The sequence below is a fragment of the Formica exsecta genome, unplaced genomic scaffold (genome assembly GCF_003651465.1).
Source record: "Formica exsecta isolate Colony F162 unplaced genomic scaffold, ASM365146v1 scaffold26, whole genome shotgun sequence".
Taxonomy (NCBI): Eukaryota; Metazoa; Arthropoda; class Insecta; order Hymenoptera; family Formicidae; genus Formica; species Formica exsecta.
Genome location: NW_021849866.1, coordinates 140456 through 167042, shown reverse-complemented (window position 1 = coordinate 167042; position 26587 = coordinate 140456). Strand labels below are relative to the sequence as shown.

Here is a 26587-nt window from a genome sequence, read left to right as displayed (position 1 = left end):
AGATATATATATATATATATATATATATATATATATATATATATATATATAATATTATTATATGTAGAATCAAATAAGTATCTGTAACGCTCCTAAACTATAACGATTAAATGTTAAACATCGCATATGCAATAACTAATGTACCATTTTATCTTTTTTTGAAAAGTACATTTAAAAAACAACCATTAAATTTTATTGAAAAAACATTTAGAGCAAAAAATGTTTTATTTCTTTTAAGAATTTTCGAAGAATAAGGAATTTTGAAAGGTTTCTTAATTTTAATAATTTGCTAAATTTCAAACAAATATTTATATATATTGTTTTAAACAAATTACATTTTTGCGATGATTATGTGTATTCAATTAAAGAATGTTTCTTTCTCGATTAAAAAAGATAATAAAACAAGAGCCACATCAGTAACCGAATATATGATTCGCGATTTTAATTTGGGAAACTGATGACAATCAGTTCGCTTTATGAAAAAAACGAACGTTACTAAGAGATCACTTTACGTTTTCTTCGGCGTGCTTTATCGCGAGAAAATTACCTTGTTACTATTGTTTAAAAGTCGATATCAAAATGGCAAGAATAACTCTAAAAACACGTAAAAAATGCCTCGTTTCGTTCAATTTAACGGAAACTGCCTCATTGATAAATTAAAAAAAAATGAGGTCGTGGATCCGAGGACCTTATATAGATAAAGATTCGTGGAAATTAAAAATAGTCGGAGGATTCGTAAAAATTTGTGAAGAAAGGAAATGTAAGTCCGCGAATGATTGAAAGAATCGAATCGAAGAATCTGTCATCTCTCGAACAATTGGGAAGAAAAAGATAAAAAAATAAGAAATGATAAAAGATACAAAGTTAAATGTCTCGATGAAAAAACGTTGAAAGTACTCACCTGCACGCCACGTTTGTGTTTGAGCGTAATCCAGAATTGACGCGCTGGTTATCACGGTGTCATCCTCACCTCACCTCTTCCTCGGCGACGTCCAAAGAAATGAAGCGCGGCAGCGTTTAGCGGTGAGAGAGATCTTCGCGAGATTTTAAACCAATAATCGTGGAAAAAATTGGCGAAACGAAACTCTCGACGAGAAAAAGAGATTAAATCTTCTCGAAAGAGACGGGCAAGAGGCAGGAAGGAAAAGCGAAAGACCCGCCGCCTCGGGGCCGGTCAATCGTACTGTACAATGTTTACCTCCTCGGCCTCGGCCGCGCCGAACGATCACGACCAGGCGCGCACGCACGAGCGCGCGGAGATCCGCACCTTTCCCTCTCCTCTCTGTCTTCCTCTAGCGTCACCGTTCCCACCCGTCCTGCCCCACCGCCCGTTCTTCGCAAACCGACGGCGGCGACCTACAATTTGCGGCTGAGTCGAGTGCGCCGCTCGGCAGCACGTGGAGGCTGTCGGCGTGGTCGGCGCAGCCTGGCTCGCGCGTGGCGTATACTCGCACTCGCTACGGCTACGGCGGCCCATCGTCGATCCAGCGTCGGGGGCTGAAGGGGGGCGACGAACGACGAACGACGGACGACGGTCGCGGGAGAGTGCACGGGCGTAACCAGCGCTCGCCGAGTCTTTGCGAGCCTATTGTTCGACGGGTCACATCGATATTAAATATTAAACATAATATTTTTCTTTCTTTTATTTTTAACGCGCAAACTACAATTTTCGCGTTAAAAATAAGTTCGATTCGCGCGACTCGATAACGGAGGAATATTTACGATACGACGATTGTATAAGCATATAGAATTCTGTTTCAATTGGGAATTTATGCAATTTTGTCGATTTTAAACAGGGAAAAAGTTCAGGACATTGACGCGACGTTTCGCAACACGTCCAAAAAATGTGTCGTCGTCATTATTACGCTATTATTGTTGATCCGAGTGATTCTAATCGGTATCGCGCTTATCGTACGCGTAGTAAGGCATCTGTCCACTCTTACAAACAAACTCGTACAAACGAACCGACCAAACAAAGTGCTTATCAAAGATTCGTTGTTGACCTATTCATGCGCGGCGTCTCACAGACCGCAGTCGACGTTTCAAAATTTAGGAGATAAGCTCATTCCTCCCTAATCAATCGACGCTTTATCATCATAAACAACTATCGCGTTTCTTTTTAACGAAAATAATCTCTTTTTCAGCCAGTAAAAACCTGACAATGTCGATTGTCAAATATGAAGTAGAGCTAAATGATATATATATATATATAAATTAAACGTGCAAAAGCAAATTTGAAGAAATAAAGTCGCGGCATGCGACAAATCATTTTAATGGCGCGTAAGAACTAGCGATTTGAAAAACGAAAATTTATTTAAAAAGTATATTTCATGTATATAAAGCTTTTCGCTCACATACATACATACAAATTTAAGATATGTCAAAGGATACATTTTCTGGAAATAAAATATCACATTAAAATTTTTACTTATTCTAAAAGTACAATATTATTTCTCTGGAAGTATTTACGCGCGCGATACGCCACTGCGAAGGGAGAAAGGGGAGAAAGAGGAGAAAGGGGAGAAAGAGAAAGAGAAAGAGAGAGCGCGTGAGATCGAGGAACAAAGATGACTAAAGGGATAAAGGGTGGTGGAAAGAGGAAGCGAGAGGGAATCGCAAAGGGAAGGAAGCAACAAGGAGGGTGTAAAGGACGCGGTGACCTACGGACGCGCGCAATCATGGATTCACCGCTACACGTGCGTCGCGTTCGCGAGTTCACGCGCGCGCCAATCTAACTGCTGCGTGTCAGTATCGCGTTAAGCGTTCCCATGGCCCTATACTTCACCAAAATCCATAAACACCGGAGGAACTCTCCTATATAATATCGGCCTCTTCCCTAATACTGACTCTTTTGCGAGCTATTTTTTGGTGTAGATCAAATTTTCCATTTATCAGCATCCCGTTTATTCGGCTCCTGAAAAGAGGATTCTACTCAGATAAATCGTGCCCTATTTTTGCAAAACATTATATTTTGTGGGATAAATACACATTACGTAAAATTGAAACTGTAATTTAACCGATTCCCCATCTTTTTTATACTACAATATTATATTTAGGAAAAAGCTAAGAATAACTTGAATTAAATTTAACTTTGATCATTAATTAACGAGGCAATTACATTAAAGCAACGAATAGTGATACATTTAATATGTATGAATCAAATATTTTATTTTATTTTATTATTTGCGCTCTCTTTAACGCAATGCATAAATAAAGTGTGTCATCCATAAGTCCAAAGAGATTCGATAAAAAAATGTATCGAATAATCGAACAATGATTTGAAAGATAGAAATCTTTTATTAAGTAAAAAAAAGATTCTTTATGAAAGAATAACGTCTCGAAAGAAAGATTAACGAGGTTAACCAGCTAACGATTTTCGTAAATAACTTGCAAAGTAAGAATCGTGTCCACACATGGCAAGGAAACTTGATACGTTACTGCACAATACGCGTCCTACTCGTCATTGACGACTGCGCGCCCGTGTCGTGTGCGTGTACGTATACGTGCGTGCGTGTGTACGTAGGTCCATGCGTAACGATTGGTAGGGTCGCGTCTTTCGCTTTCACCGCGCTCTGTGCCTTGTTTCTCTTCCTTCGTGACGTCGTGTCACATCGGCGCATGATCCACGTGGTCGATTTATCAGAGCGACTAAGATGGTAAAAACTAGGCAAAAGATAAGAATCGGAAAAGACTATACCCATATTGACAAGTGTAAGATTCCAAAGTGGGAATCTAGATATACGAGCAGGAAAAATACCGTGGTATGGGGACGTGAGTGGCTCACATTGACTAGCGACGGGTTTGTCGACTAGAGCGAAGGTCCCGTGGAGCCCCAAATATTTTTCTCTGCTTTCGGTTTACGTCTTACATAAGGTGAACAAAGAAATATAGTCTCTGTCTAAATTAAACTCTTTGTTGTATTGACGCGAGTCTTTTTTTCGATGTGAAATGTCTCAGGCACCGTCCACATTAAAAGATATTTTATAAAGTCCTTTTCTTTAATAAGAGGATCATGACAGTGAATAAATTTTGAATTAAAAGAATTTTTGAAGAAAAAAGATTTTATATATGTATATATAAATAGATAAGAATGATAAATAGAGAAGAAGCAAATATATATATATATATAGGTAGACATAACATGTTATTATTCAACACGCACATTTATTACAAATTCAAAGTGAATTTTACTCAAACAAGATTTAAATTCGAGCATTAACCGTAATTTATAAAAAATTCAACAAATCGATAAAAGCTATGAGAAAACTCGAGGAAACGAAATTTTAAGAATTTTCATAAAATTTCTAAAACAATGCGAAAGCCACAAATGTATCGTGTGTGGTTTACATTTAATACAATGATATTCCGGCTTGTCTGTATGATGATCTCCTTTTTTTCTTTTTCGCTTTCACCGCCTAAACAAGCGGACGTAGAAAGTTCAAGAATGCTGTGTGTCAGAGATATATATCTCTTTATTCGTCAAGCATCTATTAAATCGTCTGTTTCAAATGCAAGCTTTTTTAACTTTAATTAACACATTACCTTATACTTTTTGTTCTAATTGTCAATCGTATAATTATTTTCTATTGTGTATGCAAAAGCAATTTTTAATTATTGTTAATTAAACGAAACTTGATTAATAATTAATTAATAACTATTGTCTTTGTCAAAGTTGATACGTTTACTCTTGGTACATTTTGAAAATTATCCATCATCTTGCTACTCGAAGCAATGTGTATAATTTCATTCAATATAATAATATGTATATCTTTAATGACGATATTAATATTAATATTAATATTCATTTACGTTAATTATATATATGTATATAAAATACTGTTATGCATATTTTTTATGAGAAACAAGAGTGTGACACGAGTGTCATGCGACTGTGGTAAGAAACGAGTTGAAGTAATTGCGCAAGCTTTATGTCATAATACAGATCTTTCGGGAATTGTGGGTAATGTAGGGGAGGTGAGAGAGATCGATGTAATACTTTGATACGACGAAGAAGGACCTCGAGCAAGTCATTGTACCGATTGTTCGAAAGCGCGCATGGCACATGGTAGCAATATTAGATAACGAACGTTCTGTGTTTTAACCGGGCTGGCGACCTTGAACGGAAGCAACGAGGCACGAGGCAAAATGCGCAGCAGCTGATTCGTAAAAAAACATATAAAATTTGCGATAGGGACGATATATTTATATTATATTAATAATATTATAATCGCACGCGCGCGGTAATCATTGTCGTATATCTAACGCAGTAAAATAGTTCGTAATGCGGTGATACCGCACGAACACCGGTTTTTATTACGAAACGATACACAAATACATCATCGTTGTTTACGTTACGAACATTGCGATGACGTAACGGACAGCAGCGAGGCAATTGCAAAGTTAATTTGTTTTCGGTTGTTAATTAGAATCACGAGGTAGGTCTTTTTTTCACGCCAGTTTTATATCGTGTGGAGCAAACAATTGAGAGTCAATTGAGAATAGTGCCTGTGGTAATCAAACCGAGAAACATTATCATCTCTTATAGAAAGATAAAAATAATACATTATTTTTTTAGATTATTGATATTTACTGGCTAATAATAGTGTGTAATTATAAAAATAAAAATTTAGATAAATAATGTAAATATAATATAATAATGAAATAATATAAAATATAATATAATAGTGCGAAAGTGCACGCGCGATTAAAAACTCAAGGTAACGTATACCGATTAAATAAATTAAATAATTATCGAGCGAGGACTTTTTGTCCTCCTTTTATCTTTCGATCGGATCAACTTCTTATCAGTTGTAATTATTCTTTCTTAATCGTCATCTTATTACACCCAACATACCGGTAATATGGCTTTGTTAATTATATTTTTTTCATTCGCGCATATATTTTAATTTTCATGGAAGAAAGATATACTATGCGTATAATCGTATATATTGTGGGAGATGATGTATGTTGTATTGTAATCTGTCCGAAAGTTTCTGCGAAGCCGAAGCTCTCTCGCAACGAGTTTCTGCGAGTGTCGACGTCGACTTCGCAAGCATTCCACGGTTACGCAGGACAACGCACTGAGAGCGGGACGGTTTGCGGCTCGGGGCTCGTGGTTTGGGGTTTGGGACCGGGGCTCGGTGCGATTTGGCGTGTCGTGGTCATGCCGCACAGTGTGCGGCAAGTGCTGCGAAGAAGGGTCGGGTTCGCCTGTTTGCTCGCCCCGAGCCCCGAGCCCCGACTCGCTCTCTCGCAACGATATTGCTCGCGAGAGAGTTCGTCGGAGACGGAGGAGAGCAATGACCTAGTGCGCGCGACGCACGTGTATCGGGTAGAAACCACGACGACTGCCTCACGGCGGGGCATTGGACGCCACGTGCGGTACGCGATGGGGTGGTGGGAGAAGGGCGAACGCGGCATCGTGGGGTGAAGCGACGAGAAAGGGGAGAAGGGGGAAAGGGGGGATGCGTATCAGCGAGGGCGGCGGCGTGGGGAAAGGAGAGCGACCAGCGACGGCACAGCGGCTCGATCTCGCTCGCCTTACCCGTCCGCTACATATACACACAAATGGCGAAACGCCCGGCCTGATAGGGCTCCCTTGTCGATACGCCCTCGTTGATTCGGATAATGGAGATGGCCCGGTAAAATCCCTGATTCGGCGCATGCGAGCAAAGTACGCATTGTTTCCAGGAACGAAATCGGAAATGCGTAAATTGGAAATGAAAGATTCTCGGCTAAAATTCTGGCTACCGTACACGCGCGTCGTCAATGACAAATACTTATGATTCTACGATGGTATTAATTCGATAATGGTTGTTGATATTGTGCGATTACATATTGTTGGAAAATTTTGACTACTTCTTCGATATTAACCGTCGATTAATATCATAATAATCAATGCAAGGCATTGACGTACGCGGAGCATTGAATAAAAACTTAGTTTACTCAAACTGTTTTAAGAATGATAATTTTAATTTTTGTGTGTGTGTATTCTCTATTAAATAGATAAATTCTCATTATTGCACAACGACAAATTGAAAAAGTTTTAGAAAATCCAAAATGTTTTCTTTAGACATAGCTCTTCCTAAATTAAAATCAAAAAATATGAAAAATTAAATTGTTTGGCAATTGCAGACAAAAACAGAAATTTTGAACTTTTTAATTTTGTTGTCAAAGGCAATGTTTTAGTTATCGGTGTAGTAATTTTTTCGCATTTAGACAAAATATCTTATTAAATCTTATTAATATCTATCTTAAATATATATATAATCCTATAATATATATAATCCTATTCACATACATACCTACGTGCATTTAAACGTCCAATTTATAGATACGTGCTATAAAAATTTACATAGACATAAACATTGTATATAGATCATAAGGCCTATGGTATCGTAGACCTTGACTTTGCGACACTAAGCGCGGAAGATATGACGAAAATTTAGCGATCAATACCTACACAGAAAGAGAGAGAGAGAGAGAGAGAGAGAAAGAGAGAGAGAGAGAGAATGGTCGGGCCCCAGCATCAAAAGTAGCAAATTAGATTACGATACGCATGTTATACGCCGTCGATACAAGAGACCCGTATTTTTATCACAGTTATATTTAGCACTAAATGTTGTTGTGATCTTTATTTAAAGAATTAATCTTAAAAAAATAGTAAAGATGCTTTACATGAATCTTATTTATGAATAGCTATACTATATCGGGTGCTATATTACAAGAAATTCTATCATAATTCCTTACATGAGATACTTATTATATTTGATTCTATATTTTGATAATTCTCTAATTTATTTTTTTTTTTTGGAGAGTAAAATGATATATATATTATACAAAATAATTGATGAATTGTTTTTCTTATATCAGAAACAAATTTTCAAAATTTTGCAGCATATCCTTTCGATATTACCGATCTATAAATATAGCTCGTTGATAAGGAAAGTAAGAGAATACAAACTAAAATTATAGTCTATTAATCTTATTATTTCTTAAAATCGAAACTAAAAAGAGATTTCTTTCTTAAAAGAGAAAACTCGTTCCTAAAATCGCAATTATCATCGAACAATTTGATTTGAAAAAATATTCATTTAAAAATTGAACAGATATATAAAAATCTTAAAAATCTTGAAGAATACATCTCATCGTCACTGAGTGCAAAATTCTGAAGAATGTAATATATCTGAATGCTGAATTTTTTTCAAATGAAATATCGAGACTCCGTAGGGCACCCCGCATGTACGACGCCGCTCCTGAAGAAGACGTGAATCGTTTCGTTCGTGCGATTCCTCCAAAGCGCGCAAACGTTGCGCGAGGGTACGTCGTTTCCAGCAGGGAAGCTGCGCGGTCGTATTAGGGGGTGGGGCAGAGTAGAATGGGGGACTCACTCCGTTGCTACGGCAAAAAGATAGAGAGGGAGATGGACCAGCTAGAACCGGTGACGAAGGCAGCGGGCGGCTCGGAGTGAGAAAATGAGAAGGCGAAGCAAGGGAGAGGGGTGGTAGAGAAGGGACCGAGCGAAAGGAGCGGGTCTAAAGCGATGTCGTACCTTGACCAATCTCAACGCGACTTGTTTTAAGCTATGCCAGAGCGCACGAGAAACGATGACCTTAGAAACGAGTTGCGCGATTGTGCTGAAACCGAAATGGCGAGCACGTGTACGCTCTTTTTGTGCGGGCCGTGCCCGCGAAATTCGCATTCCTGTGATGATTGCGATGAATCCGCAGAAATGTCTCGGCGTAATATCTTTACTCTCGAACAATCAAGCTTGGCTTAACTTGAAATCGAATGATTTATATTTTTAGAATATGTCACACGCGCGCACGCGCGCGCGATAGATTTGCTCCAAAAGTAGCGGTATCTGTGATAACGATTTTTCACTTGCGGTAATTGATGAAGAAAAGTGCCGGCGAGGCAATCTAATCGATATGATTTCGACCCGGAAGCGATAAATTCCTCTACATGACAAATTAGTTACGCGGTTGACAACTGTATATTTCCGTTGATTTTTAATCCTACACATTACGCGTAATTATTTACAGAATGTAACTGCAGAACCTCACTATAAGATAATAAAATATCAAACTATATACATATATTACAAATATGTGTATGTATACTGCACGAGATATTATCTATTTCTATATTACAAATAAAAAAGAGGTATATTTTTATAGGATATTTCGAGATGAGAGTAATTTGAAAAAAAGGGATAATCCGACACTCGAAATTAATTAATTTTATTAGTATTTTACTCATAGAATCCCTTATGTAATCTTTTTTATAGAGTCTCTGTGTGCGAGCAGAAAAAGATTCAATTATACGTATAAAACTCTCGAAAACGTTTTCCTTTTCTTTCTTTTTCATCAGAAGCCACGAGAGGGGCCAAATCCACGTCCGTTAGAAAGAGATAGTGAAATAGCTCTATTTTCTTTTCACTCGAGTAGATATTTTCACTTACGGCGGAGATATAATAGGAGCAGTCTATAGATTCCTGTAGGTCGTATTATAATTCTTGTATAATTTCATGAAACAGAGCTTAATGGTCCCGAGCGCATTAATTTACTTCCGAGACACACACATCCGTGTACAGACTGGATCCGGATAACAGATTAGTGCGCGGATGAATCGAAGGAAGCCGCAAAAGATGTTAAAGTAGAAAGTGGAAAGAAGGGTTCGACGCGGGGAAGGGAGGGAGGTTTTAAAGAAAGAGAGAAAGGGTCGACGACCTAGCATGCCGACAATGTATGTCATCGGCTGCATCGCGCTCACAGTGCATTACCCTTCAAGGTCGCGGCATCTTCACTAAGCGGAGAGCTTAGAATTAGCTTTCTCCATCTTATCCGATTTCTCTTCTTCAGAGATTGCATAATACGTGGTATCACATGCCAACGAAAGATGCACGAAAGAAATGGGGGACGATTATCTCGACTCGTTGCATTTGTCGACCTGGAAGCGATAAATTCTTCTACATGACAGATTACTCGCGCAATTGACAGTATATTTTCGTTGATTTTTAATCCTCCATATCACACATAATTATTTCGAAACAATTGGATACATGAGCATGTTTTTTTTATTAATCTGGAATGAATCACACATACACACACTATTAAGAAAATGAGAAAAGAACGAGAAATATGTCTATTTTAAAAATAATATAAATGATAATCAATTTATAATTTACTTACCACATATCGTTGCTCCGTACATTGCCAAATATATACAATATACATATAAAATTGCATCTATATATATATAAATCAACTTAACATTCCTTTATTCTATGAGTTAGTAAATAAATTTACACCCCAATTGCTTTTTTTTTAAGCGAAACGGATATACATATAGTCAAAATTTGGAGTATGTGCATCTCTAAGATGAATGAACTATTAAATCATTCACATTATTGTGTGATCATCGACACATGATGCAATCCGCGATTATGTAATATCATGTTCCATTTAAAGATCTTCTCTAATACTTTATGGATGAGGCGCAAAAAGGCCGAGAGACTCGAACGCATCCGAGTGATGCAATACGACAAATACGAGGTGGTTCGAACTTTGAAGCCGCCATCGAGTGCATTGCCCAACGATGATATGCTTCACGAGCCATTCACGACGTGACGATTTTCTCTCGGCGACGACCCAGAAACTACCGAGGATTTATCATCTAATCGTTCCTTGTTGCATAGCTCGTATAAGGTCGACGCCCTCGGCACACGTGCATCTACGAAATCGGGCGCTCTCGTTTGACAATCTTTCGTGTGATTTATCCTGTGAATCTGATTATTCTGATTGCGTTTATCAATAATTTCTTTATGTTTATGATAAAATATATACGTATTTAGATTTTGGATCGGCAAGGAAGGAAAATATTGCAGCAAGATGTATATATATATAATTATAAATACACGGAATACATCTTTCATTACGGTAATAAAGAATATTTGTTTATAGAAAAATAACTCTGGAATCCTTTCGTGTGTATATATATTAAATTGATGTGAAAAAAAGAATATATATATATAAAATGTGATTTAAATATATGGGCTTCTTAAAATAAAGATAAAGCTAGAAAATGATACGTCATCTTTTGGGAAATTAAAGAGCGGTATAGCTTTTATATATATATAGTATCAAGAATTTTAATATTATATAATTAATATTGTCAGATATATAATATACATAATATATATTAATTGTGACAGTATGGACACAACGCATTAATTGGCGCAGCGAGGTTTCCAATAACCCCTCTTTTCTTAATTTTAAATCGTCGAAAGAGTTCTGGCTTTTACTATTACAGCTATTATTAGCTATTAACGTTAGAACTTTTACTCTTCTGTATTTTCTCTCTCTCTCTCTCTCTCTCTCTCTCTTTCTTCGCAGGGGAATAACTTATCCCAAAGAGATTTCTGAGACAGTTTTCGTGTATCGCAATAGCCTCTTTTTTTAAAATATTATTTACATCACTATTACCACCGTGAGCGCGTTTTCTATTTCTTTTAATCTCTCGTACATGTATGTTTTCTTTACGTCTTTTTTTCTCTTTACTACAATGTGGTATTTATTACTTGTTTCTAACATACGACGTATTACACTAAAATTATTCTAATCCCTGATATATAACATGAACATCGTTCGTAGTATTCGTAAAAGAAAGCATCGCTGGACAAAATATGCGTGATCAATCGTTAGATTGTTAAGAGATAGCGATTATTACATTGTAACTTAAATAAAATAAAATTACGTATGTAATGAAATTGCATGTAAAATATATTCCACGAGATAATGAGCATTCTTATTAACAAAACGAAATATTTTAATTGAATGTTGTATCTATTTTCGCATGTTTAATACCTTATAAAATCTTCGATTTCGAAACATTGACTAAAATTGAAAGAAACAAAATTAATGTAGTGTATACATAATAGAATAAAAATATAAAAATAATAGTGAAAAATGTATCTTATTGTAAAATAGTTATAATCAATTTTGCGTTACATAATATATTTTCCAAAAATGTACTATAATAGTAGTAATAATATATGTAAAGATTTAAATTTCTTTCTCTTTCTTTCTCTCTTTTTTTTCTGACTATAAAAAGTATTTATTTCTTGAAAAAAAATAAAATAAGAGATATTGCACGCGTTAATTCATGAATTTTCTATTTACTATTCTTGCTCTTTTTCGTTCTTGAAATAAATTCTTGTTTTATATTTTATATGATACAAATCAAGTCTCAATCAAGTAAAAAAAGAAACAATTTTTCTTGATCTTGTATCAGTGTCACTCTCTCTCTTCTCTCTCCCCCCCCCTCTCCCTCTCTCTCTCTCTCTCTCTCTTTCTGTACAAAGAAATTTATACATATATGTAACATATAATAAGGAGTAATATCTTTTTTCGGGTAAACAATTAATTCTTAAAGTAAATAAAGTTATTAAGATCTCAAATAAATGAATTCTTAAAATTTTCATTTAAGAATATTCAAAGTCCGTCAAATATCCCAAATCTTAAATTTTTTATTATACATTTTATTATTTGATGCATTACGCAGATTAGCATAGATTTAGCACCAGTTAAAGACTATCGTTATCGTTATACATTTTATTATTCTCGGGAAAAATATCAATTTTGTAATCTTATTGTTAGAACGTAAATTAAATATAAGAGAGAGAATGCTTATTTTCTTACAATATATTAAAAATCAATATAGTAGTATTGACTTTTCACATCGGGTAATGTCTAATAACTTATTCGTGTTCATTAGATAGAAATTATAGATATTTGTAAAAATAAATTATATAAATCTTGTATTTTTTGTTCTTAGATTATTTCTAGCCTTTTAGAATGACATCTCGCTTTTTTTGTGCTATTTTGCATATAAAATTTTTACTCGATTGAAGAAATATTCCGAAAAGATGAAGCACTCATATTATCGAGAGACACCTTGTATTGTAAAATAATTCTATCCTAGAGTATAGCTCTTGGACGCTTCTAACTTGTGTTTTTCTTCTCGCAATTGTTTGTTTCTCTACTTATCATTTTGTAAATACGTCTTGCAATGATACTACACAGCGTACAGTCTCTATTTATTGAATAAATATTTGATAAATATATAATCATATATATAATAATAACAACAACAAGAAACAATTATCTTTATTATTGTCATTTTTGTTGTAGTTATTATTATTATTATTATTATTATTATTATCATTATCATTATCGTCATTATTAAAATTTATTATTATTATATTATTAGTATTACTTATATTATTTTGGTGTCGTTATATTAATTAATTACTTATTGATTACTATATATTATTGTTATTATTATATATTACACAATGTTATATATATTATATTTTCATAATACATATTTTCAATATTATTTCTCGCGACTAAACTTGTACACGCGCATACAGCTCTTATTATCATTACGGTTATAACTATCTTTCTATCTCTTTCTTTCTCTTTCTCTCTCTCTCTCTCTCTCTCTCTCTCTTGCTCAAAAAGAACATTGCAATCGGTTTAATTAACGAGATGCAAGTTTTTCCTTGCTGTTCCCCTTTTGTTATACCTCTCATACAAAGTTTTTTATTAAAAAGTCCATTTTATCGCTGTTGTATATTAAATATTTTTCTTACTTTTTCACTAATAAAGATGATAATGTCATGTATAATGCCAAAGTTTTCACTCTGTCATTAACAAATACAATTGTTTTAGTGATTGAAGGATTTGAATATTTACCACTTTTGCATGAGAAAGTGAATTTAAAAACGATATGATATCTCATTAATGTCAATTCTATAATTACGCTGTAAATCGTATCACATTTAATAATTTCTATGGAAATGTTCAGCGTTATTTAATTATAAATTTTCGCTTCAATATATCTATAAGAATTTTAAAAAAATTTTATTTGTTAAAAGTAATTGCTTATGGTATTGCTAGTTAAAACTTTGTTGTTATTAATGACATTATCATTATTAGCTATACAAATAAGATAGTATGTTTATATGGCGCTTTACATTATTGCTCATTACTCATTAATTCTTTTAGCTGTTTTATATCCACATTCAAATAACGTAGAAACTTAATCGTTAATGTTTATGTAATTCTTTAGGCACGACCGCGAAGAAATATTTACGTATTTAAAGTCGCAAGAATTTATCTTTAAATCAATTTGCATATATTTCTCAAAATTTTTTGAAACACACATCAGAGAGAAGATCTGCTCTAAAGTCGCAAGAATTTATCTTTAAATCAATTTGCATATATTTCTCAAAATTTTTTGAAACACATCAGAGAGAAGATCTGCTTGTTTTACTTGAAATCGCATATTATATCATAGGTATCGCATAACATATCATAGATATAATGGAATACAAGATATTATCAGTAAGATAAAACCTGAAACAGAAAACATACCTCTACAATCTGTAAAGATAATCTGCACATACATACATGCACACACGCACAGGCAACGTCTCTGACGCTACTCTCATTGTCAGTCTTCAATATAATCCATTATTGATGATAATTTTTGTCCTAAGTTACAGATCTCTCGTTGTTATAAGTAATTTATATTTCGCGCTTTAATAAATGTTTTTTTACATAAAAATACACAACGAAATAGCGAATGATAACAAAGAAAATACAGTGCAGAAAAAAATACTATTTTTGCAACAATGTTCAATTTTTATGGGAACGCGCTTTGCTTTTTTCTCAAGTTTGGTATCCCTCAGGTCTAAATAAATATGTATATATATATTGACAATTCTGAATATATTATTATGTCTACATTATGTGCGTATATACATGTATACATGTATGAATCGTGGTAACTAATCAATTATTTTTTTTAATTTCTTCAAATATGACGATCAACAGACATTTCAATTTTTTTTTACGGCTTTTCTAATATTTATATTTAAAAAACGGTGGTCATTGAAAATATTCAAATCTTTAGATTTGATTTCTATCTGCTTCTATTGTCTCTTCTGCTCTCTAATTATGTTTTTTTCTCAAGTATATCTTACAATTCGCTCTGTGTATACGTGTATGTGTGTATGTGAACGGTTTGTTGAAATCTTAAGCTACATCTTAAATCGCATCCCTTTCTGTAAGACATGAGTGGCTCGGAATATATAATGACATTTGCGCCTAATATATCAGAATTTCAATTGTTCGACTTGCCTTTGACACGAATAATTTATACATATTTCTACTTTGTTTTCATACAAAATCTGGCTTGTACACCTTGTCTTGACAAACTTAGAATTTGCCGTAAGATTTATCTTACAGAAGCAAAGTCGTCGTATTTATAGGCACGTTGAAAGAACTGCGTGGAGCGACAAATATTGTTCACGGATATCTATATAAGACAAATACGATACGAATGCGATGAAACAGAAAATGATTACGATCCGTTATTCTGGTTACGTTTGATACTTGATGTATATACGTCTATATAAATATAAAAATGGTAATGCACACTTCTTAAATTTTTATTTTGCTAACATTTCTTCAGCTACCGTTTATCTATTATCGTAAATATACGATTTACTACTGACATCGCAGAAATTACCACTCTTTATCGTAAATGAAACTATAAGTATCGATTTGTCTTATAATATCCATATTATAACTCTGCATCTATTCCTCACAACGGCTGAAGCGCAAACAATTTTTTAATGCACTTTCGGTTCAAGGCAACTTGATACGCTATACAAAAGGTTTCTAAGTAATCTAATTGTTATGAACTATGAAACATTGCCTTCGTTAAACGTGAATTAATAATAAGTAAATGTTTTGTCTTTTGGAAAAAACAATGCTGAATAAATAAATATCAATGAGAGATATTATAAGATTATTATACAATTTAAATTATGCTGGAGATATATATCGAAATATTCTTAAATACTTTCAAGATATAATGTTTTTCAAGTTAATCGTATCATATTAATTGTGCCATTAATTAACGCTTACTTCACTATTCATACAATCGTTGTATCACATTAGATTTATTTTTTTACTTATCGTAATCGAAATTTCATGTATTTATCTCCATGTATTCTTGCGCCATTATCCTTGATGTGAATACCTAAAATCTAAACTTACATTACTATAAGTTGGCACACTATTCTATCATTCACGCTTTAAAAACAGCATATTAGTACTGTGATATTTGTATCACATATATCACAATGATTTTTAGCAATTTATTAAAATTAAAATAATAAAGTTAAAATTTAGTTACAAAAATCACATGTAAAAATTATCTCAGAATACTGCAATTGCTTATAGAATTTGTAACTTCATCAATTTATATCAATTAATATCATTATATAAATTGTGCGCTCTTTCTTCCTCTTCTCTCGTGATGCATTTCGGAAGAAACATAAAACTTTCGTAATGTATATATCCCGAACCACTCAGTTTTTTTTTTAAATAGTGCACGATATCCAAAAGTATATATAACATGTCCAAATTTTATAAATTATGGTTTGTTAATAATTTTGAATCATTATAGTTCTAAAACAATGTAGCGAGGCTAATATTGTTTTCACATGTTTGCATATACATGCTAATTTCGAATCGTCACGAGCACATTTGTCATCTTCTTTAATGGCTTGTGTAAATATACTTTCAGTATCTATTTCTTACAATTAATATGTTTTAAAATATCTTAATAAATAATAATTATATATATGTGTATATTATGCATTAATACTGGCAATGCAATTTTAATAATAGTTATGCGAAGAAAATTAGTAGCAGTAGATAAATAAAGCATAAGAAAAATAATAGTTAATATCGTGTAGCATTAATATAGTGTTGATAATAGCGACAATATTAGAGACAGTGATAATAGTGATATTTATACAATAAAATATTAATAATAATTATGCTTATAGCTGTAAAACTAATTGTATTAGTAATAACACTATTAGTTAGAGTAGTAATACTTATTATAGTAGTGTAATAGTATCAATAATAATAATAGTAATAGTAGTTTTAGTGGTGGTGATAGTGATGGTAGTAATAACGGTAATAGTTGTAACAGTAGCATTAATAGCGGTAATAGTGGTAAAGTGTTTAATGGTGACGTTAAATTAATTATAATAGTAGTAGTAACAATAGCAGTAGTAGTGATAGTAATTATAATAGAAGTAGCATTAGTAATAATAATAATAAAAGTATTAGAAATAACAATAGCAATTGTAGGAATAGTACTAGTAATAACAATAGTATTAGTAGTAATAGTAATGGTAGTAATAACAGTAGAGAGAGAATTAATATTCCTAGTAATAGTAATAGTAGAGTAGAGTAATAGTAGCTGTAATGCTACTACTAGTATCAGCAGCAGCAGTAACAGTAATAGTAATAGTAATAGTAATAGTGGTAATAGCAGCGGCAGCAGCAGTAATAATAGCAACAGTAGTAATATATAGTAGGAGTAGTATCAATGCCGATAATAGTAGTAGTGTGGTGGAATTAATAGTAATAGTAGCAGCATTAGTAGCAGTGGTGTTAATAGTAGTAATAATTTGTAGCCGTAATGACAGTAATAATATTAATAATATTTGTAGGAGTTTAATGACAATATATAGTAATAGTAGTAATAGTAATAATAATAGCAGTAATAGTAGTAATAGTTGTAGAATTAGTAATAATAATAGTATTAGTGGTGATAATAATAAGAATAGAATATTAATGGTATTAGTAATGGTAGTTGTTAGTAATAGTAGCAGTGATAGTAATGGTAGTAGTAATGATGGTAGTAGTATTAATAGTAATGATAGTAATAATAATATTAGTAATCGTTGTAGTAATAGCAGCAATATCAATAATGGTATACTAATAATAGTAGTAGCAATATAGTAATTTTAATAATAATAATAAAGAGAGTGCAATAATAATGTTAAGCAATAATAATCTTTTGTGGTTATAACATTACTATAAGCTGTAGATATTGTAATGTTGTTTTATATAATATAAGAGCAATTGCATTAAAAACATTCTGTAGGATTATTAACGTAATATAGTATTTAATATCGATTTATTATTATTATATATTTATTATTGTTATTGTTGAATTAATAGATATACAAGCACTTTTTTTCATTAATGCACAAGTATTTTTGAAATCTATTTTCTTATTATTATCTTTTCTATCTTTGTTTTGTATAATTTATTTATATTATTTATTATTTCGTAATATGTTTTTTTAGATTATACATATGTATATGTGCTTTATATAAAAATGTTAAAGAATTTTTAATTTCTACAGAGATAAAATAATTCAATGTATATATAAAAAGAGTTATTAGGATAATCAATAGTGTCTATAATAAGCAACTTAAGAATAACTGTCAATATGGAAATGACGTATTGCAATTTAAATGATATATTCAACATTTTGAGAATATGCTTACAAAATAAAAAAAAGATATTAATTTAAGCAGGTTTTGTATACGTGAAATAAAAAAATGACTAAATAATTTAGAAAAAAATATCAATATTATCAGGCACAAAATTAAACATAAATTTGATATTTCGCAAATTAAGATATGTGTCGAAAAAAGATTATATTTCGGTTTCTGATCAAACTATATGGAATAATTCAGCAACTAATATATTTTCATAAAATCAACAAGCTAAATTAATCCTTAACATGGTATATACGAGAATTTTTCAGATTTCAAAGATATCTGAAATATTATATTTTATAATTCTTTGAATAAGAGAACTAAATCATTTAAGATATTAAATTTAATGCAACAGTTTTTTCTTCTATTTTTTTATATTTCTACATACTTTAGATAACAAATAAAACTAATTAACGTTATCCAAAAAAGTTGAAAAGTTCTGAAAAATCTCAAATTTCGAAAAAGAAATCTAAAATGAAAGTAAAAAGTATGAGAGATTTCTTATCACCAGTTAAGGATCAACACTCATTAATTTAATAAATGGGGAAGGATCCAGCAAAATAAAACATTCGGCCGATCAGTGATCTTATTTTCATGATTCGAGTAACAAAATGTTTTGCGTCTTCTGGTACAGTGGCCACATGATACTTTTTCATTTATCTTGTTGGTATTATTTTGACCTCTCTACTTTACACGTGCGTCCACATACTTGTATTGTATATACTTCTCTTGTCACGGAAATACACACAAACACAATAATGATAATATGAATAGGCTATCTAAAACTATAATTCTAAAGTAGATATCCTATAATTTAAACCTCGCATAATTATTAACTTATTTTAAATAGATTGGGATTATTGTTATTTTTAATAAGCGAGGTTGAGTGCTTAATCAAATAATCCGTGTTTTTTAATTATAAATAGTGGAGCCACAAGCAGATAGGTAACTATACGTATCTGTTTCAACTACATTCACAAGCGTTAGGCTTATAAGTTTGTCTTAACAATACTATCTACATTTTAAAAGAAAATGAAATATAGTGTTGTACTTAAAGTATTATCGAAATAAGTTTGATTATGATTATAACTATGGTAAAATTTGACCCGACTTGTATCTCGTTAATTAAATAAAAATATCTATATCATCCGATCAAATCACAAATTTGTCCGCAAAAGAAGTTTTGAAAATACGGTTTTTCTCTCCTTATCACCGATAAACTTTCTATCGAACTTCATGTGTTAAAAAGACAAGGAAACAATTTAAGAGAAAACATTAGAGTGCGCGATTGTTTGTTTTAACAATATTAATAAAACGGTATTATAATATAACAAAATTGAGTGTTGTTATCCAGATAATGTACATAAGAATATAACATATCGCTCGTCTAAGTCGAATGTTCTTATTATCTATGTTTTTTTGATTACGGATGAAAAAAATACAAGCATTCTTCTTCGCGTCACTTACATGTATAGAAGAGAGAAAAGTAATTTAATTAATTATTAAAAAATGAAATGAATCTGATCGTTTAATAAATATATTAGGAGTGTTTTGCTCTTATGATGTAAACGAAAAATTTGAGCTGTTAATTTAATTGAATATATTTTACAATATTATAGTAAGTCCGTAATAATAGTAATTTCTTATATTTTATGTATTCTTTTTGATATATATTGGCGATGAAAAACTTTATACAAAGTTTGGACTTTGTTCGCAATAATAATATTCGATGCATGTTTGCCCACGCGGGATATTATTTTCTACGTCATCATCCTCAATATAACATTAATAACATATTTAAATAATTAAGCGCTTATATTATCCGAAAAACACAATATTAAATATCCACATTGTTTCTAATTAGCAGCCTCTGATGTGACTAGTTTTCACTAGTTCTTTTCCCTAATACGTATTAATGCTAGCCTGAGCATTACGCGGTGACGCTATGCTTATTATCGAGTACCTCTCATTTGCAAATTTGCAAATCTTTATTCGATGAATCCTCATTTAAAGTGCGGCTTGTCACCATCGACGTTTCTCTCGCATTAATCCGCGTTTATAGGAAATCCTTAATTTATTAATATCACTACAAAAAGAATAGCGCGCACGTGTGCTGCTTCATTGGCACAGAAAACTCTATACACGATTCAATTATATTGGATTATTATATAAATCGTACACGTTGCCAATTTATTTCTAACGAATCACTCATACGTATCTTTGTGATACACGAGATAACAAATTTTATTTGTTCAAGCTATATATATAAATCTGTAATAGTTACTCATCGATGCACTACCTCAAAACATGTAACACAACTTTCTACGTAAATACGTATAAACTTGTATACTCCAAACACGTGACGCAAAGTCTGGAATAATTGTGGAAGAACAATTTTTCGGCAGAGAGTTGAAACGTAAACTACACAAAATGTACAAAGGGCGATCAATAAAAATACGGCATATTGCTGTTTATTTCAGTATTAAAAAGATATTGCAAAGCATGCAGATTGAATCAACGAGAAGGTCGTTTAAAAAATTTTCAGAAAACGATAAGGAGAGAGTATTGCGTGCTCACAAAAGTTTTATAAACGCGTTATTTCTGCTTTTAGTAATGAGAGAAGGTTTTTGCTTCCGTGCCTCTTTTCATTATTACCAACTATAAAACACTATTTATACAAAATATTACAATTTTGAGCTTATTAAAAAAATGTGCTTGCATATATATCACGAAAATTTTATTACGAAAATAACGAATCTTTACTATAATACACATTATGGAAGAATACCGCACCGTTACAACCATGAGATTGCGAGCTTTAGAAAGATTATTAATAGCATAAATGAAGAAACTCAATTGCTCTCGTTTGTATCTCGAGATACAGAAAGATACGAAAAAGAGAAAACTAGACAGAGAGAGAGAGAGAGAGAGAGAGAGAGAGAGAGAGAAAGGGACGAGATGGAGAAATAGATAAAGATAATAATTTAGATAATTATATGGAAATCGTGAAACGTGTATCGACCAATACAAGCGCACTTTGTGTTGTTGACAAATGGCCAAACGATATTGCATATTAATTACATCGCGTTCAATTATTTGTATTAATTTTAATTGAAATGATGTCGTTTCATCTAAATACGTTACACATTATAGCTTGAACAATATTTCGTTGTACGACACTGTATGTAAACAATTTTCTGTTCTCGAGCAGGATAAGGCATGCACGGCGACGTCATCTTATGGTTATTCCAAGCGTCGCAAAATCTCTCGCGGTTAACTATGCTTTAGAAGAACTTACTTATACTTGGTTAAGTTGTTGTAATATGAAACTTTATATTGTACGAATCCATTTCGAGATAAACATGAATCAACGAATCTCTTCTTTCCTCGATTACGTTCCTTACAGAAAGCATTCTTGTTCTTGCTTTATAACGGTAAATTAAGATCGAACTCTTAAACATTCTATTCTCCGCAAGTTTAAATCACGTAATTGTGTACGAGACATAGATTCTTGACGATTACTCTCAAACTCGGTCTCGGCCATAACTTCGGAATAATTATTACACGCGATACCAAGCACCGATCTCGAAAAACGCGACGAGTATGCGAATCTCTCGAGACTTTCCGTTTTCAGACTCCACTGTCACGGAGGAGATTTAGGTCCACCGGATTTATCTGCCATTACTTGTTGCTGCTGTTGCGAAGATGATTGTGTTTGTTGCTGCTGATGTTGTTGATGTTGTTGTTGTTGTTGCTGCTGCTGCTGCTGTTGATGTTGTTGTTGCTGCTGTTGATGATGATGGGATGCAGGATCTGTGCTTACTCCGAGTTCGTTGCCTATTAAATTACCACTGCCATTTTTGTCTACTACGCCACTCGTATGCACAGGATGAAAATATCGTTCTGAAAAAGAGAGAAAGGATATCTCCGTTTTAAGCTAGCAGAAATATTGTACTTATAATTTTGCCATTGATAGGAACACGAGATTTAGCCTCACCTTCTTCCATAGCAGCAGGTGGTTCGCTTGTAGTCCCAGCGATAATCGGCGCGATCATGTTGTAGTCGTCCTCCAAATTGATAAATGGCGCAGTATTCCAACGCGGCGGAACATTTGAGACTGATCTCTGGGTGGCCACCGGTCTCGTAACCGAGACAGGAGATGAAAATAGAGACAGATTAGTCGGCGAAATTACTCCGGACATTGAGCTGATGGTCGGATACGTGAAGATTTGCTAGAAAAAATAAGAATACAGTGCAGAAAGATTATATCTGTTTTTTATAAACAAAACTCAAACTGACTTTGATATAATTGACAATGAGATGAAAGAAATATCCTCAAGAAAACAAGAATAAAATCGTACAACCATCTAACCTGTCCGGGTTGCGAATGAAAATGAGCAAACGTGTATTCCCTGCTAGTTGTGTGCGGTGTAACGAGAATTCTGGCGGGACTCTTCCGGCCAGCGGATTCGACAGAATTCTGGCAAGCAGAACCGACGAGACCAACTGCCGCGGTCATCTGTTCTTGGTTGGGACCTAATTCGGCTGGATCCGTGGGTGATGTGGACGATGTTGGTGGCGAACTAGCTGTTGTCGCTGCCAGTTCACCCGTCGATCTTATTATCGCCACCGGTCTGGCCATAGGAGCAGGAGGTGGTGGCGGTAACATCGAACTCGGATAATACTGTGGGAATTTTTGTATACCAGTGCGCGGTCCGGTTAACTGCGTCTGAAAGTAATCGCGGTTCAGTTTCAGCTTTGCCGGTTTTTATCCTCGCCCCATAGAAACTGTAGTGATTTTGTGTGAGTGTCAAAAGGTAATCTTCCTGATAATCCGCGAAAAAAAACGCGCTTGTGTGATTCTAAATATAATATTATCCACTAGTCATTAAACTACCTGGGGTAATTGCTGGGTGTTTTCGGCTTCTTGGCAGACAAATGTCACAAAGTCTGAAAGAGTATCGTGTCCGTTCTCGGGGTACTTTACTACCCCTGTAGATCCGGGATGTTCTGTCTGATAGTAAGCAAGTCCAGACATGCTTTGACCAGAGCCACCGGTTAATCCTTCGTGAGGTGAATGCAATCCTGAAACACAATTCCCAATGATCATCTGATCTGATTAATGATCTCGATGTCACGATGAACCACCCCCTTAATTTAACGCTGTTCTTTCCTTACCTTCGCGAACCGGCACGATTATTTTTTACTTAACATTTTCTCTCTTTTTTTTCAAATTTTTGTCTATTGATCGAAACTGGACGAAACGTTTGCACTGTCGCGAGATCTGTTTATATTCTATCTTGAAAATATATATATATACAAAATGTTAGATTCCTTTCCTAATACGCGTGTTATACGATAGTTTGCTTTGGAATTACGAGCCATTAACGAGTTTTTATTATAACCTTTGAAAGACGAAATTATTTCGTCCAATTTATTTCGCACTTTATCATAAATTTTGTTAATCCAGAGTGATCGTGCTTATTTTTTTTCGATATTATTTTGATCATCATTGATGTAATTGAACAATTACCAGAGTAATGAGTTTGTTATACACAAATTATTTTCATGTAGCTTAGCTATACTTAATATAGATGTATTAATATTGCAGTTATGATAATAAATCGCATTCAAACACTTACATATGTATGTACGTGTACTCAGACTGAATCACGAAATTGAGTTAAGCCGTATATAAGCTATACACATCGAAGTAGAGAGAATTGCAACAAGATAATAATATTAAGGGTAAAATGTTAGAGTAGATCTCTGCCTTTAGTATTGTCTCATCTTTCGGCGGCATAGTAGCTTAGCCCAGTTTCGTAACTGACACACGCATAAATATACAGATAGGTACATAGATAGTTAGATAAGGATAGAAAAGTCGTTGTTACCATGAGCTTGTTAGGGGGTGGTTTTAGTGACGAATCGATAAAATTCTGATGCTTAGACCATGGTACAGATTATGTTCCAAAACTGTCGCAGTTTCTTTCAATTATAGATTCTTCAAATGAATGTAAAATCGTCTTTTCCAAAAAAAAAAAAAAAAATTATCGTCGATATAATTTTTTATTTGAAACATTTTAGCGCCATTGAATCAGATGTATAAAGTTTTTTTAATTGTATTAATGGCTTATTCTATATAAATTTTTAATGTATTTAATTTGTCCCAGAGTTTTTCAATTCTCGTTAATCGACTTTATAATCATAGATATCCCATCAAATTTTCATCGTGTAGGATTCATCGACCTCAGATTCACCAAAAGAATTTATATGTGAAAGAGAGTACGATAATCCTGGAACACTGTACATATATATTTATATATGACGTACATACATACACATATACATATGCATTGAATGATGCATTCCAAGCGTGAGACCGGATGAATATGAAATGTACGTTTATAGAATATATTCTTAGCAGAACATAAATGAAAAAATAGATTGCAGTTATAAAGAGAGAAGCTCTATTGTTCATCTCGAGATATTCTTAATCTCACATACGGTATATTGCGATATTTAATTGAATAAATAATAATTATAAACAAAAAAATCTTTGTTAAAAGAAACCACAATTGTAAATATTAGAAATCGAGTTATTTAGGTATTTCTTAATATACGCGTTACAACGGTACACTACAAGCGTGCGCGTATGCGTTTGATATGCATACGACTTATAGTAGGATTTTACATGATATTTAAATTCTATTTTTATATATGGTGTATGGGGGTAAATTTTTGGTACACAATTGATTTTGTGCATGATATAGATAATAACGTGTACGTATATAATACGTGATAAGAGATATATACATGTATACGTATGTAGGTGTGTACATAGACACACAAAGTGCAACAACATAGTGCAAACATCAAACAAACAGCAAGATAACAACGACTAAACAACACATCAAAAACATCAAATTAACAACAACATCAACATCAATACAAAATATTGATTAGAATATATATAGATGTATTAAACAACAACACCAACATCGCAACGATAATAGTGTAGAATAGGTAGATAATACCGTACGGAAAGGGCATAAATGTTCAATTAATATATATTCGAATATATGTGAATTGCATGTTAATCAATTGAATAAGTCAATTAATCCATCCAGCATACCAAGAGCATTGGCCGTGTGACAGTGAATAATATGGAAATAATACCGAGAGTGAGATCGAACTAAATTATATAGTGCACGCTTAGGATAGACGCAGCCTTGATCGTAGCTCGATCGATCGATCATTATCATTACCATTTATCTATTTCGGGCTTGAAATTTGAATATGCATGGCAAATGATACGATATAACTGTAATCTTAATCCTTAACGAGATGCATGGAATCTTTTAGGCCCTAAAATCTCTTTTTAAACCTTTTAATTCTTGTTTGAAAAAATTAATAGATAATGAAGAATATTAATTTTAATGCAATAATATTTTTCTCCAATATACATATATGGTTATGTATTCTTAACTAATAAAAGTAATCGCGTCAAAAAAAACATTCGAGAAAAATTTACAAAAGATGTAACAGATTTGTAAGAGACTTTGCCAATCGCCAATTTTTCCCATCACATTTAAGGATTAATATGGCATTATGGATAATTTTAATCAAATTGCCTGTAAAATAAAGTCTATTATCGTTAGAATCTTATAGATTTTCTTTTGCGATCACCGAGCCGCGTCGAGACTGTGTATCGTCGAATTTATTACGTGAATGGGTGTAATATAAAGGGGTTGTTAAACAAGGAACAAATTAATAGACAAAAACCAGACCGCCAGACAGACAGACAGACAGATAGATAGACAGACAGACAGACAGACAGCAACAACTAGCTTGCTAGGTAGACCGTACTACGCATTTAGCAAGAAAAGAGCCGTCCGTCTGTTTATCCACCCGTTTTCAACCACTATATTTGCCTTCACTACATAATAATACAGACAATGCTTCCAAATGTTGGGAGAAAGTTAGTAGTTGAGGAATATATAAAGAGGGGGGGGGGGAATTAATTATATGTTCTTGACTCTAAGAAGTAAGTAGCAAGTTTACTAACTCGAATAAGGCGGCCGTTAACAGGCAGATGGGTCAGACGGACAGGCAAAGAACTTTGTAAAAAGAGATATATTA

The 26587-nt window shown here is 33.1% G+C and overlaps 2 protein-coding genes across 10 annotated transcripts in view; both read right to left on the bottom strand.

The window, feature by feature from the left end:
* The window catches only part of LOC115236654 (ankyrin repeat domain-containing protein 12-like), a 16231-nt gene extending 15042 nt beyond the window's left edge, over positions 1 to 1189 (bottom strand). The window contains exon 1 of the mRNA XM_029809242.1: positions 902 to 1189. The gene's annotated coding sequence lies outside the window, so the exon portion shown is untranslated. The remainder of the gene's footprint in view (positions 1 to 901) is intronic.
* A 17824-nt stretch (positions 1190 to 19013) lies between these two features.
* The window catches only part of LOC115236725 (nuclear factor 1 X-type-like), a 30056-nt gene continuing 22482 nt past the window's right edge, over positions 19014 to 26587 (bottom strand). For all 9 annotated transcript variants that reach the window (XM_029809355.1, XM_029809356.1, XM_029809363.1 and 6 more), the window contains 4 exons: positions 23343 to 23530; positions 22818 to 23174; positions 22443 to 22677; positions 19014 to 22348 (listed from right to left, as the gene is read on the bottom strand). In XM_029809355.1, coding sequence (XP_029665215.1) covers positions 22089 to 22348; positions 22443 to 22677; positions 22818 to 23174; positions 23343 to 23530 — 1040 coding nt within the window. In that variant the 3' untranslated portion in view covers positions 19014 to 22088. The remainder of the gene's footprint in view (positions 22349 to 22442; positions 22678 to 22817; positions 23175 to 23342; positions 23531 to 26587) is intronic.